We start from the raw sequence: 13,236 nt of genomic DNA on the forward strand, positions 1-13,236 counted from the left end.
AGGTGCTCATGTGACTGGGTGGGTGTGGCCAACTCAATGTCATTCACATGGAGGGGTGCCTCACCAGCCTCTACTCACCCCTCCCCTCCCAGCCACTCTTCACCTGCCCGCCCGGGCTCCTTAGGGCCCCAACAGGAAACAGTTGTCGGAGCTAAGCAGCCACCATGAGAAAGAGTTGGCAAAACAGCTGGTTCAGTTCAAATTGGATCTGACCAAGAAGGAGGCTCAGCAGAAGCACTTCACTGAGGACTAGGAGCATAGGCTTTCCAAACAGAAGGAAGACTTTCAGGAGTGCAAAGCCAGGTACTGGCGCCTGTTGGCTCAGCGGGCTGAGATGGTCAGCCAGTTCCAGGCCATGAGGCAGTCCCACTGGAACAAGGCCCTCCGGCTGTTTGCCACCAGCGGCACTTCCCTCCAGCCTTCACCCAAAGCCCCACCCCAGGAGGCTGAAGCAGACCCCAAGTTGGAATTTCTGACCCACACAAGGGGAAGAGTCTCTGCAGCAATTCAACCGTTCATTACACGTATCTGGCCCAGGGGCCATAGTTTGAGGAACCCCGATTTAGTGCAATATAAAAAAAATGCAAATAATTTTTTTTAGGACCACCAAAATTTTCTTGTGGACCACCAGTGGTCCATGGACCACCAGTTGGTGACCGCTGACTTAAAGTGTTCCTGCAGTTTAATTTATATTTTTGGAAATTGTTTAGGAAGTTTCCCTTAAAAATGGTATAATTTTCAACTTCATAAAAGAGCTAAAATTTAATACTCCTTAGGTTTCAACATTCAGATATTTGCCTACTGTGTATTTTTAGTTTATGAATGTTTGCAGGCTGCTGTCATAATTGTCTGTATATGTTAGTGTTGTCTGACATAACCTAACTGCATAAAGGTCTGAGATAGATTCACTGTCGTGTCCCACTCCTCCTCTGACGACCAGGTCGGGGAAGTCCATATCAAGCGTGGCTGCAAAGCCTCTGCAGCTTTGCCAAAGTTCTGTCAGAGTTCTCAGGGCAGGCAGGAGACCAGGATGTGACTTCAGCAATCCAAGTTAGACTTTTCCTGACTCAAAGAATGCCAGAAAGCAGATCCTTTATGTAGGCCATGGGGTGTGGCTCCATGACTCAGCACTTATCCAGGCCTGCCCCTCCCTTCCTTTTGCTGACGTCGCCTCTCCACTCTCCGGAAGCGTGGGTCCCTCCAGCCTCCAGCTGTCGGCAATTCCAGCTCGTGACTGGCTTCACATTCCCCAGGCTCACATGCTGTGGGGGAGGGGCCCAGCTGCTCCGTTTGTCCGGGCATGGTGCCAGGACTGGGGGCTGGAGGCATGTCAGGCCATTCGTCTTCAGTGTCTGGCAGGAGATGAGAGGGGCCCGGCTGTGGAGAGGGGGTCGAGCGAGGCACAATATTCACATTTCTGACTCCGTTTAAAGAATCTAGGACTTTTCGCCTCGAACTCTCGGTGCTGCCTGTTTCTCCACCAGAGTTTCGCCTCCGCGTTATCACGCATTGGCACTTTGGACCATGGCCCCTCTGTCCCAGTTCTTTGTGGCTGCCCATTCGTTGCAGTACAGTTCGCGCCGGGCTTTTGGGCGGACTGGACAGTTTGAAGCCAGCCAATCGGTGGCTCAGGGGCTTTTTTTCTTTTTCTTTCTTTTTCTTTCTCTCCCCCCACCCCACACCTGCTCTTCTCTTCCCGTTAGGTGTCAGGGAGGCAGGATCAGGTATAGGGGAGCTTCCACCCCCCCCACTTCCTTCTCCTAACAAGCGACTGAGGCTGTTTGGCCTTGTCCTAGTAAACTCCTTCCCTTTTCTGGGAATTTTCCTCTACAGCCCCCACCCCTCAGTCTTTTGTGGCTGGATCCCTCCCCTGCGCTGCTCACCACCGCCTTGGGAGGCTCAAACTGACAGACCCTCCCTCTGAACTGCAGCCCCTGCTCTATTCCCAAAGCCCCCAAAGCCCTGCACCAATTGGCTGTCTTTGAACTGTCCTGGGTGCCCAAAAGCCCAACACGAATTGTACTGCGACGAATGGGCCACGGCGAAGGTACTGGGACGGAAGGGCCGTGGCCCGAAGTGCCAAGGCGTAATAACATGGAGGCGAAACCCTGGTGGAGAAACAGGCAGAACCAAGAGTTTGAGGCGAAAAGTCCCATTCCGCCATTTAAATACTGAGCAAAATGATCAACACAGTATCTGGAGTAGGGTGATCGCTAAAGTGAATGAATGAATAAAATGCACAATATTTTCTTGTGCTCTTGAGTTTGCAGTCAAGCAACCAGGCTCAGCGTAATTTTAAACACATTATTACTTTATTACATGAGCTTTTTTTAAAAAAAAATCAAATAACATCAACTCAAAGGACTAATCTTTATGGATGCTGCAGATGTGAAGGAAGAATGCAGCGCAGCCTTAAGAGATCTCTTTGGGGAAAATATCCCTATCCTTTCCAAATGAATCAGATCCCATCAAAGTAGATTTTTTTTCCTGAGGACTGAAGCAGAGGAAGCAATTACATAACCCTCTAGGCCTCTGGTTATCACACACCCAGCTCATAATATTGCTTCTTTTAAAATCTGAATTTTGAATACAAGATAAAGCCACATTTGATTGTCTACAAGTACATCTGATCTCTCCTCAGGTTGTTCAGCCATAGCCCAAGGGTGGAAATAGACAGCTAGATACCTGAACTATTTCTTTGTCTTTTTTTTAATTTATAAAGGGGAAGGATTTAGCAACCAGCACAGAAATAGGCTGGAAAAAAACTTGGCCTTCGGAAAATCCACCAACAGAGGAAGAATTAAAAAAATACTAGAATTTGCAGAGATGGACAAACTTACAAAAGAAAGAGGACACAGAATATTATAAGGTCTGGTGCAAATTGTATGAATGGTTAGAAAATAGGTAAGATAAGAAAATTGAACAAGGTAAAATGTAGATGAAATAAAGAACGGTAGATAAATAAAAATAGAATAAGATAGAATTAAAATATGTATAAATAATAGGAATGGACTGTCTTGAATAGCTGATAAACAGTGATATCTATATAAATATTGTATGTTTTGTCTTTCGTTTTAATGTGTTTAAAATAAAAAAAATTAAACTTTAAAAAAAAACTTGGCCTTCTTTCTCTTTACTTCATTGCTCTCTGTTGCTATTGAGCGGATTTTCCGTCGGCCTGTAATAATTAGTAGTATCATTGCAGACCTATGGCACGTGTGCCAGAGGTGGCACGCAAAGCCCCCTCTGTGGGCATGCGTGCCATTGCCACTTGCTGTTCTGGTTTCCTGCGCACACATGCACGCAAGCCAGCTGGTTTTCACGGGCACCGGAGTGCCGGAAAATGGCCAAAAACCAGGCTGTTTTTTCGGGCCATTTCTGGGCCTTTTTCAGGCTGTTTTTTTTGGGGGGGAGGGGCTTTTTTGGGGCATTTTCCAGCTGTTTTTCAGGCTGAAAAACTGGCCAGAATACAGCCAAAAAACAAATCTTTTTCGGGCCATTTTTCAGGCAAAACCAGCCTGAAAACGGCCTGAAAAACAGCCTGAAAACGGTCCGAAAAGCAGGCATGTGTGCGCCGGCCAGCTGGTCTTCAGGTTTCCTGTGCTCTGGCGCATGCACGTGAACACACGCTCCGGTTTGGGCACTCGGTGCTGAAAAGGTTCGCCATCACTGGTTTAGGATTTCCTTTATAATTACCTGGGTTTTTCTAGATCAGGAGTGGGGAACGATGGCCTTTTTATGACTTGTGGACTTCAACTCCCAGGATTTCTGAGCCAGCCCACCCCCTGTTCTATATGGTTCTTTATGTGTGAATAATTGCATTTTATATGAAGTTAAACCATGCTTTGGATGCATTTAATTAGCCTGTTCAAGTCAAGCTTGGTTCAAAATACAGGCCTTTGTAGAATTGGAGTGTCTCGCTCTCTACTCCAATGTTTATAAAGGACTCTGGGGGCTGAGTGACAGATTTCTTGTTAATTTGCAATGAATCAGTGTATTTATGGTTTCCTCTTGGCTAAAACAGTAAAAACGTTCCCTCCATCAAATAAGTTGAATAAGCAAAAAAGGGGAGGAAGGGGAATGGTTGCAGAGAAACCAGGGTTGGTTTTGGGGTGAAATGAATTACGAATTTGATGCTGGAATGCATGATAGGTTTTTCTTGTTGAGTGTTTCCGTACTTTCATAAATACCTTGTTCTTTAATGCTTAGCGCATGTGTGCAGAGCTCCTATGCCCGTGATGGCGAACCTATAGCATGCATACCTGAGGTGGCACGCAGAGCCATCTTCCCAGGCACGTGAGCTGTCGCCCAACTCACCTGCAGCTGCACATGCGTGTGCGCCCCAGCTGGTGTTCGCGCAATTATTTTTTTTATTTACATTTATATCCCGCCCTTCTCTGAAGACTCAGGGCGGCTTACAGTGTATAAGGCAATAGTCTCATTCTATTTGTATATTTACAAAGTCAACTTATTGCCCCCCCAACAATCTGGGTCCTCATTTTACCTACCTTATAAAGGATGGAAGGCTGAGTCAACCTTGGGCCGGGCTTGAACCTGCAGTAATTGCAGACTGCTGTGTTCTAATAACAGGCTTCTTACCAGCCTGAGCTACCACGTCCCTGGTATTCAGAGGACCTAGCTGGTCTTTGAAGCTCTCGTGCACATATGCATGCATTTGCATTTTGCCCATGCTCACGAGAGTACTTGCATGCGCAGATGCTGCAATTGCATGCATAGAGTACGGGGGGAGCCGCGTGAAACTCGTGTGCATATGCAGGTGGTGTGGTTTATTTATTTTTTATTTTTATTTATTGAATTTCTAGACCGCCCTTCTCCCGAAGGACTCAGGGCGGTGTACAGCCAAGCTAAAAAACATACACAATATACAATATTAAAAAAACTAAATTAAGACACTTATTACACAACTGGCCGAAAAAATTAAAATAATTAAAATCTAAAAAACCCCAATTTAAAATATAAATAGAATTTAAAATTTAAAAGCTAAAACAGTTTAAAAACGTTTAAGCTAGCCCTGCGCGAATAAACAAATATGTTTTCAATTCGCGGCGAAAGGTCCGAAGGTCAGGTATTTGGCGTAAACCCGGGGGAAGTTCGTTCCAGAGTGTGGGAGCCCCCACAGAGAAGGATCTTCCTCTGGGGGCCGCCAGCCGACATTGTTTGGCTGACGGCACCCTGAGAAGTCCCTCTCTGTGAGAGCGTACGGGACGGTGGGAGGCATGAGGTAACAGCAGGCGGTCCCGTAAGTACCCAGGTCCCAAGCCTTGCATGTGCATCGCACAGGGGTGCGGATGCAAAAACCATGTGCATGCGCAGATGGTGCAGTTGTGTGCACAGCGCACGGGAGAGGAGCCACACGTTAGTGCGGATGGCATGTGCACGAAGTGTGTACCTGTTTGGCACTCGGTGAGTGAAAGGTTCACCATGACTGTCCTATACAGTGTTACATTGGTACACCTCAAGATAGTAGTATGAAATTTAGCAGGTTCTACTTAGTTTGATGTCTATGTACCTCTCATATGGAAGGGAGCAAGGTGTTCTGCTGACTTGATTCTGCAATATTCTGAAATAGAATGATTGCAAAATATGTGTATGACAGAGATATTACACAAATATATATACCTAGCATAAAATGTAACAGAATGAATGAAACCTAATATTGCAGCTCACCTGATGTGTAAATGCTAAGCCAGGGGTCGGCAACCTTAAACATTCAGAGCCACAAAGGTCCTAACCGGAAGCCCCCATTCAATTCTGGAGCCGACCAGAAGTCCGGTTCCCACAACATAGTCTCCTCCTAGCGTGGCGTCCTTTTTTTCTGTTGACCAGAAGTCCAGTTTCCCCACCATAAAGTCTCCTCCCAGCTCGGCATCCCTTTTCCTCTACCTGTCCTAACCGAAAGCCCTATCTATTGTGGAGCCCACCAGGAACAGGGAGCCGCAGCAGAGGGTTGAAAGAGCCATATGCGGCTCCAGAGCCGCAGGTTGCTAACTGCTGTGCTAAGCCAAGAATAGCCAACCTCCTTGCCTTGTGGGAACATCTTGACTATCTTATCTCAGAAAGCTAAAGGTCAGATAACCTGAGTTATACCTGGATAGGTGACTAATAAGAAACCTTAGGATAGCCTGGCAAGTAGGAAAGCAATTCTCAAATAAAGCAATGACAAACCACTTTTGTACTGTTGTGAAGAAAACTAATAAGGCCTTCATTAAATTACCTCAAGTCAAGCCTGCTCAAAGACCCTGATGTTTGAGAAATTAAAAAGGCTATGGGAAAAGAAGATGACCAAAGACTTGGTGTCTAAATATTATCACTGATGACACAATCAGACCCTTGTAAGAGCTCAGAAGAAGCAGATACTGATAGAAGAAATTATGTCCATCAGGTCCAGTTGAGAATGAATGAATGACAGAAAACAAAACTGCTGTAATTAATATTTCTGAAATTGCCTTACGCATCATAATTGCACTTTCAGAAAAACGTGAGGGAAATCGCATCCTTAGATTGAAGTAGCTTTCAAAATGGTTGAGTTGTTTTTGAGGTTTTCTATCCTAGTCTTAAAAAAGATTAGATATGGACAAAGTCTTATAAACAGTAAAAATTGACTGCTGGCCACAATTATTCAATCAGCTAAAATCTTGATGGGAGGGGAAAAAATTTGAACTGTCATTAAAGAGAAGAAAAGCCTTGAATGGGATGGTAACATTCTGCTGAGGAATTCTTTTAACTACCCATTGGTTTGCTTGGCTGCTCATTGGATTAATCCCGTCACCAAATTCTTTCTGGGGCATGAAAAATCTTGATTCAATTCTTTGGCCTCAGGTGCCCAGTTTGTCCTCAGATATGCAAATAGTATGAAGAAAAGGCAGCAAAGGAGCAAGAATGAAGCTATTATACAAGAGTTAGATTATCCTTAGGGGTTAGAATTCCTGCAGTTGCCTTTTTGTAGCCTAAGTTGAGTCTGAGGGCAAAGTTAGGCTTAAGGATCGATACCTATATCTTCAATAATCAACTTTATATCATGCCACATAGCTCTTTGAAGTTGAGTTGGAAGGTCTAATCTTCAAATTAAGCTCAGCTCTTCATGAATTCATGGACAAGTCCATATGATAAGAATAGAAAAGCTATTTGTCTGTTGCCTTCTTCTGTCAATGCATATGTTCCTTAGGCTGAAAATAAATGTATATTTTCATTTTAGCTTGGAAATGTGAGGCTGTGAAAAGAGCTTTTAAATTTCTTCGAGCAATATATTTTTTTTTTAGTTTTTTTTAGTTTTCCTGCCAACCTCAATCTGTTTTCTGGGATCAGTACCCAAATAATTTAGCAATGTTGGCACACTTGATAAGAAAATCAAAAGATTTTTACATGTTCCCTTTCTCCTGGCCCCTTGTACCAAGCAGTATTTTGAACAAGGGAAAGCAGAGTTGAAGCGAATAAGCTGGATGTAGATGGAATAATTCTTAAATGTTGTAGTGTTACATGACTCTTTTTACTGTTAACCCGAATAGTAAACACATTCTTGATTGAACGTAACACAATGCCTTAGTTCTAAGGATCAGAGTCAATTAGTGTTATTTACATGCTATAAAAAGTGGGTGTTACCTTTATTAGATGCAGTATTTCACTTTGCAAGTAGATTATTGTGTATCAAAAAAACATCATTTACTAATACTCACGAATGGTTGGAAGGTTTTTTATAAGACTTGTGAAAGCACAAAGAGACATATGTTGAGCTTTGCATTTAAAAGAAAGCAATTTGTCTCAGGCATTTCCATGGAAGATTACTTCTTGTTTATAACACCTTTAAAAAAAATACAATTCCAAGGCAAATACAACTTGCTTTCTTCTTGGTGCTAGTTAGATGCTTTTTTTTTTTTCTTCCATTTTGGATACTTTTTAATAGTCTGTTTTATTGTTTTGAGTAACTACTCTGTTCCAGTGAGTTTTTTGTACTTTATACATTATGCACTTTTCCTATGTGTTTTAATATCTTTTGTTTTGATTTTCACTTATGTTCAGAGAATGGCCTGTTATTGGGTTAAAGTATATATAACAATTACAGGCAATCCTTAATATGCAATCGCAATGGAGTCCAAATATTCCATTGCTGAGCAAGATAGTTGTTAAGAGTTTCCCTCCATTTTATGACCTTTCTTGCCACAGATAAGTGAATCACTGCAGTTGTAAAGTTACTAACACAGTTGATTAGTGAATACGACTTCCCCATTTACTTTGTTTGTCCAAAGTTCACAAAAGGTGATCACATGACCCAGGGGCACTGCGACAATCATAAATACAGGCCAATTGCCGAGGTTTCGTATTTTGATCATTTGACCATGGAAATGCTGTGACAGTCGTAACTGCGAAAACGGTCACAAGTCATTTTTTATCTCCTTTAGTGACTTCAAACAGTCACTAAATGAATGGTTGTAAGTCTCAAGGACTAGCCTCTAAAACGAGAAGCTTCCTTTACCACACCTTGCAGCAAAAACACCACGTGCATAAATCGCTCTTCACTGGATTGTAGCTATTTAATATGAAGAACGTTGCAAAGCTTGGCTTAATTTGACTTGGTCACAGAGTAGTAGAATTACGTCATTCTATAAAGCTGTGAAAAAGCAGAAGTGTAATCAAAAGTTAAAATAATTACACTTGGACAATAAGTTGCATTTCAGTTCAAACCATTATGCTGTATAGGAGCCCTGGTGGCACGATGGTTAAAATGAAGTATTGAGAACTCTGCCCACAGCCAGGAGTTCAATCCTGACCGTCTCAAGGTTGACTCAGCCTTTCATCCTTCTGAGGCCAGTAAAATGAGGAGCCAGATTGTTGGGGGCAATATGCTGACAATGCAAATTTCTCAGAGAGTGCTTAAAGCACTTTGGAGTGGTATATAAATCTAAGTGCTATAGCTATTATTATAGGTGCACATTTTCCACATGTAGTGTTTTAAGATATATATGTATTTAAAGTTTGCTTTCATAGTTACCAACTTGGAAGTTTTTTTCTTTTTCTTTTTCAGAGATTGAAGCGAAAGAAGCATGCGATTGGCTGCAAGCAGCAGGATTCCCCCAGTATGTTCAGCTTTATGAGGGTAGGTAACGATGCAATTCACCATTCTATAATAATAGGAATATTATTATTCCTATTATTCCTATTATTATATTATTCTATAATAATATTCCTAATAATGGTATGATTGTATCATCATTACTATTTTACATAGAATAGATCATAATTGTAGACAAGTTAGAAAGTCATGGTATCAATGTTAATTTCCATCTATGATCTCTGTGTATTCGATAAAATTAACATCCCTGTTGTGTTAGATGACAGACTTCAGACAGACTGCTGATAAGGTAAACAGATTAAAGATTTTGGAATTATTTTAAGTGATATCTTAATTCAGGGGTCTTCAAACTTGTCAGCTTTAAGTTAGTTGAACAGTTAGTTAAGTTAAGTTAATTGAAGTTGAAGTCCACAAGTCTTAAAGCTGCCAAGTTTGAAGACCTCTTAATTCATGTTGTCTTAATTCATGTTGTTCTTTTGTCCTAAGTAAGGACTTTATACAACCCCGCCGTTTACCAAGAGTATGCTGCCAAAAGTCAGCAGCAAAATGATAATAACACTAGATAGATTAGACCATGAAATCAGTTCTACAGGATGTTTCCAACTACTGTTGAGGTTGTCTTATACAGAATCTTCAGTGACTGGTTTTGCAGTACCTTTTATTCCATAGAGAACATTGAATAATAGGGTTTGAAGAGATTTAGAGATCTGTTCTGTCCTCCTCTGCCTCAGCTCTGGCGGCAAAAGAGCCAGCGTCTGCCAAGAGCCCTTGTTATCTTCCATGACACTGTTGAGTCACAAACTTCAGCTCTAGTCTGTCAGTGGATTTGCCTGTTACAAAGAGACACAGCAGCTCTTGCTGCCTTTTATATCCTGTGGGGTGTGGCTCCATGACTCAGCACTTCCTAGGCCTGCCCCACCCTTGCTTCTGTTGTTCCCTCCTCTCCTGCCTATGAAACCTAGGATTCAACCAAGCCTGATTACTGTCAGCTGGGTCTGCAGGCGTGGCTTGGGGGGGGGGGAAGAGTCAGGTGACGGAGGCCTCGTTATCTCTTCCACCTGGCCTGCTTCTGGCTCCTGGAGCTGAGCCAGGGGAGTCGGTGCTCCTGAGGTAAGTCCTGACAGCCCTTCCCCCTCACTTTCCAAGTCACTTTCTGGCAGCAGGGCCGGCTCGGGGGGCGCAGACACAATAAGATCCTCAAGTCCAGGGCTGTCAAACTCGCGGCCCACAAGCCAGATGCATCATGCGCTGCTCACGCCCAGTTTAGCAAAGGGGGGGGAAAGTCCTGATACGTCACATGATGCTGCCATGACAACATGAGTATGACACCCCTGCTTCTAATCCAACCCCCTGCTCAAGCAGGAGACCATTCCAGACAAATGGCTGCCCAGATTATGGAGACGGCTTCTTAACGTTAACCTGAATTTTCTGGATTTAAAAATGCTTTCATCCCAGTCACCTTGGCAACCAAGTCTGCATGTCTCCATCAAAGGCATATTCCTTACACCCTAAATGTAACAAACATATATAACAGCATGACTTTCTATATATAGGATAAAAGGCTGGAGGATGCCTTTTTTTCTCTAGAAGCCCTTTGGGGGTTTTCTCTTTGGACTCACCTTCCTGCCTTAAGGTTGCAGACCCCTGGTCTGGTGGGAAGGGATTGAAGGAAACCATGTATATTCCTTGCCTGAGAAAAAGTAGATACTCAAACTCATAAAATGTCTTGGTATTTAGACTGGCAGACAGACTGCAGTATTGTGATGCAGGCTGGATGTTAACGGTAAAGTATTCCTTTTTTGGGGGGTGGTAAGTGAAATAGAGTGCCAAATACGATAGGTAGTCCTCGACGTACGACCACAATTGAGCCCAAAATTTCTGTTGCTAGGTGAGACATTTGTTAAGTGCAGTTTGCCCCATTTTACAACCTTCCTTACCACAGTTGTTAAATGAATCACTGCAGTTGTTAAAGTTAGCAACACGGTCGTTAAGTGAATCTAGCTTCCCCATTGACTCTGCTTATCTCAAGGTCACCAGATAGGATCACATGACCTCCAAGACACTGCAACGGTCATAAATATGAACCAGTTGCCAAGGGTCTGAATTTTGATCACGTAACCATGGGGATACTGCAACAATAGTAGGTGTGAAAAATGGTCATAAGTTGTTTTTTTCCCAGTGGCGTTGTAAGTTTGAACAATCACTAAATGAAGTGTTGTAAATTGAGAACTACCTGTACTTACCTATTCTAAATATTAAAAAGAGGTGGTGCACCAAAAAACCAGGTTTGAGAATTTTCACTTCTCCATTTGAGTTACATTAGTCAGTGGTGGAATGCCGGTTTAACAACCAGTTTGGCGAGCACGCGTTTTGCATGCGCGCACACGTGAAAATGGAGCATTTAGAAGCTCAGCAACGGTAAGTAGAACAGTAAGGGGGAGAATCAGCTGTGCTGCACGATTGAGATGAGCTACAAAGCAGGAAATAAAGGATAGGATAGAGTGGGGGTGGGTGGGCGGGGCCAACTGATCTTTGGCGCTACCGGTTCCCCTGAACCGGCTGAATTCCACTTCTGATCATGGTTCATGAGTGGCCAGCTCATTTTTTAAAAAATAACTGATTTCTCATTGAAAAAAAAATCTACCCTTATTCTAAGACAAGCATTGAATTCACAACCAGGAATCCCAGAAGCTGTAAGATAAGGATTAAGGGCCAATAAAGCCTTCTCTTTTCCAATAATTAACCATATAAAACTGCTGATGCCCTTAACATAAGAATGAAAAGGTTATATATATATATATATATATATATATATATATATATATATATATATATATATATATATATATGTCTTTGGTTGTATGTATATATATATATATATGTTTTCTGAGGTTTTCGTGGGTGTTTGTATGTAGGTCTTTGGTTATTCGGGTTTTCTCCCACGGAAAATTGGAAGTGTCTTGGCGACACACCCCCAGCCAATCAGAGCACAGCCAACCCCACCATCCAATCAGAGCACAGCCAAACCCCCAACCAATCAGAACACAGCCAAGCTCTCAACCAATCAGTTCAAACCCCCACTAGCAGTTAAAAGGAAGAAACAGCTGCGATCACACATTTCTCCTAGAAGCACGAAGCTGTAAACACCTAGCCTGAAGATGACGAATGGGATTTCGTCGAAACGTCACCAAGACACTTCCAATTTTATGCCGGAGAAAACCCGAATAACCAAAGACAGACAGACAGACATACACACACACACACACACACACACACACACACACACTCAAATGGCTATAGAGTCGTTTTTCCTTGAAGCTTTCTGGAGTGGGAATTTTCTATGGGAGGAAAAATCTGGTTTAAGAGTTATTATGCAGACACAAAAAGAATGGGGAAAAATTGGGAAGACAGAGACGGAAGCTGCGTGTTGAGCTTCCAGTCCTGTCACAATTCTATTCTATACTGATTTAACTTTTTTTTATATGTAACGGAAATCTTTTTAAAATTCATTTCCTAGTTTAATTCTGGATCATCTTGCAACCTGCACCTTAAAACATTTCTAAGCTTTAAGTCTGAAAATAAAGTAATGGATACTGTAATTTGTATTTTCCTGCATCCCTATATACTCCGCTCTTTTGTTACGAGTAATTCTTCCTGATTGTTGTAAAGCTTCTTAGTTTTAAAGTTCTTTAAACGTTGCAACATCTAGATATTTCTGTATTGACCTGGTAACCCTGTTAAAAGCTTGAACATAGAAATTTAGAGGTGAGTTTCTATTGAGAATTTACAGCTAGAATGTTCAGGGTGAGTTATACTTGCCAGACCATGCAAGATTTAAGAAGAGATAAACTATTTTAAAACTATGCTAGCGTTGGTTAACGTCAGTGTGACTCGGAAAGCTTTTTCATTGTCTTTCGCTCTCTAAAAATCTACAGCAGAGATCAGAAGTTTTCTTGTAGTTGGAAGAAAACTTCGGGATCAGCATCTCATCACAGCTGTTTGGTTAACTGAATAGAGATGTTTCACTATTTACTGTTGGACAACTTAGCACAGCTAAGCAGAGTGTTCTTAAGAAATGATTGATTTAAGGCTTTAACTCACAGCTGCATTGGCAATCGTAGAGAATAATGGCACTCCCAGAGATGTTT

At 42.3% G+C, this 13,236-nt stretch overlaps 1 protein-coding gene across 4 annotated transcripts in view; it reads left to right on the top strand.

Moving 5' to 3' along the window:
* The window catches only part of DLC1 (DLC1 Rho GTPase activating protein), a 390,319-nt gene that overhangs the window by 330,594 nt on the left and 46,489 nt on the right, over nt 1–13,236 (top strand). For all 4 annotated transcript variants that reach the window (XM_058193746.1, XM_058193744.1, XM_058193745.1 and 1 more), the window contains one exon: nt 9,041–9,112. In XM_058193746.1, coding sequence (XP_058049729.1) covers nt 9,041–9,112 — 72 coding nt within the window. The remainder of the gene's footprint in view (nt 1–9,040; nt 9,113–13,236) is intronic.

The sequence above is a fragment of the Ahaetulla prasina genome, chromosome 8 (assembly GCF_028640845.1).
Source record: "Ahaetulla prasina isolate Xishuangbanna chromosome 8, ASM2864084v1, whole genome shotgun sequence".
NCBI classification, from domain to species: Eukaryota; Metazoa; Chordata; class Lepidosauria; order Squamata; family Colubridae; genus Ahaetulla; species Ahaetulla prasina.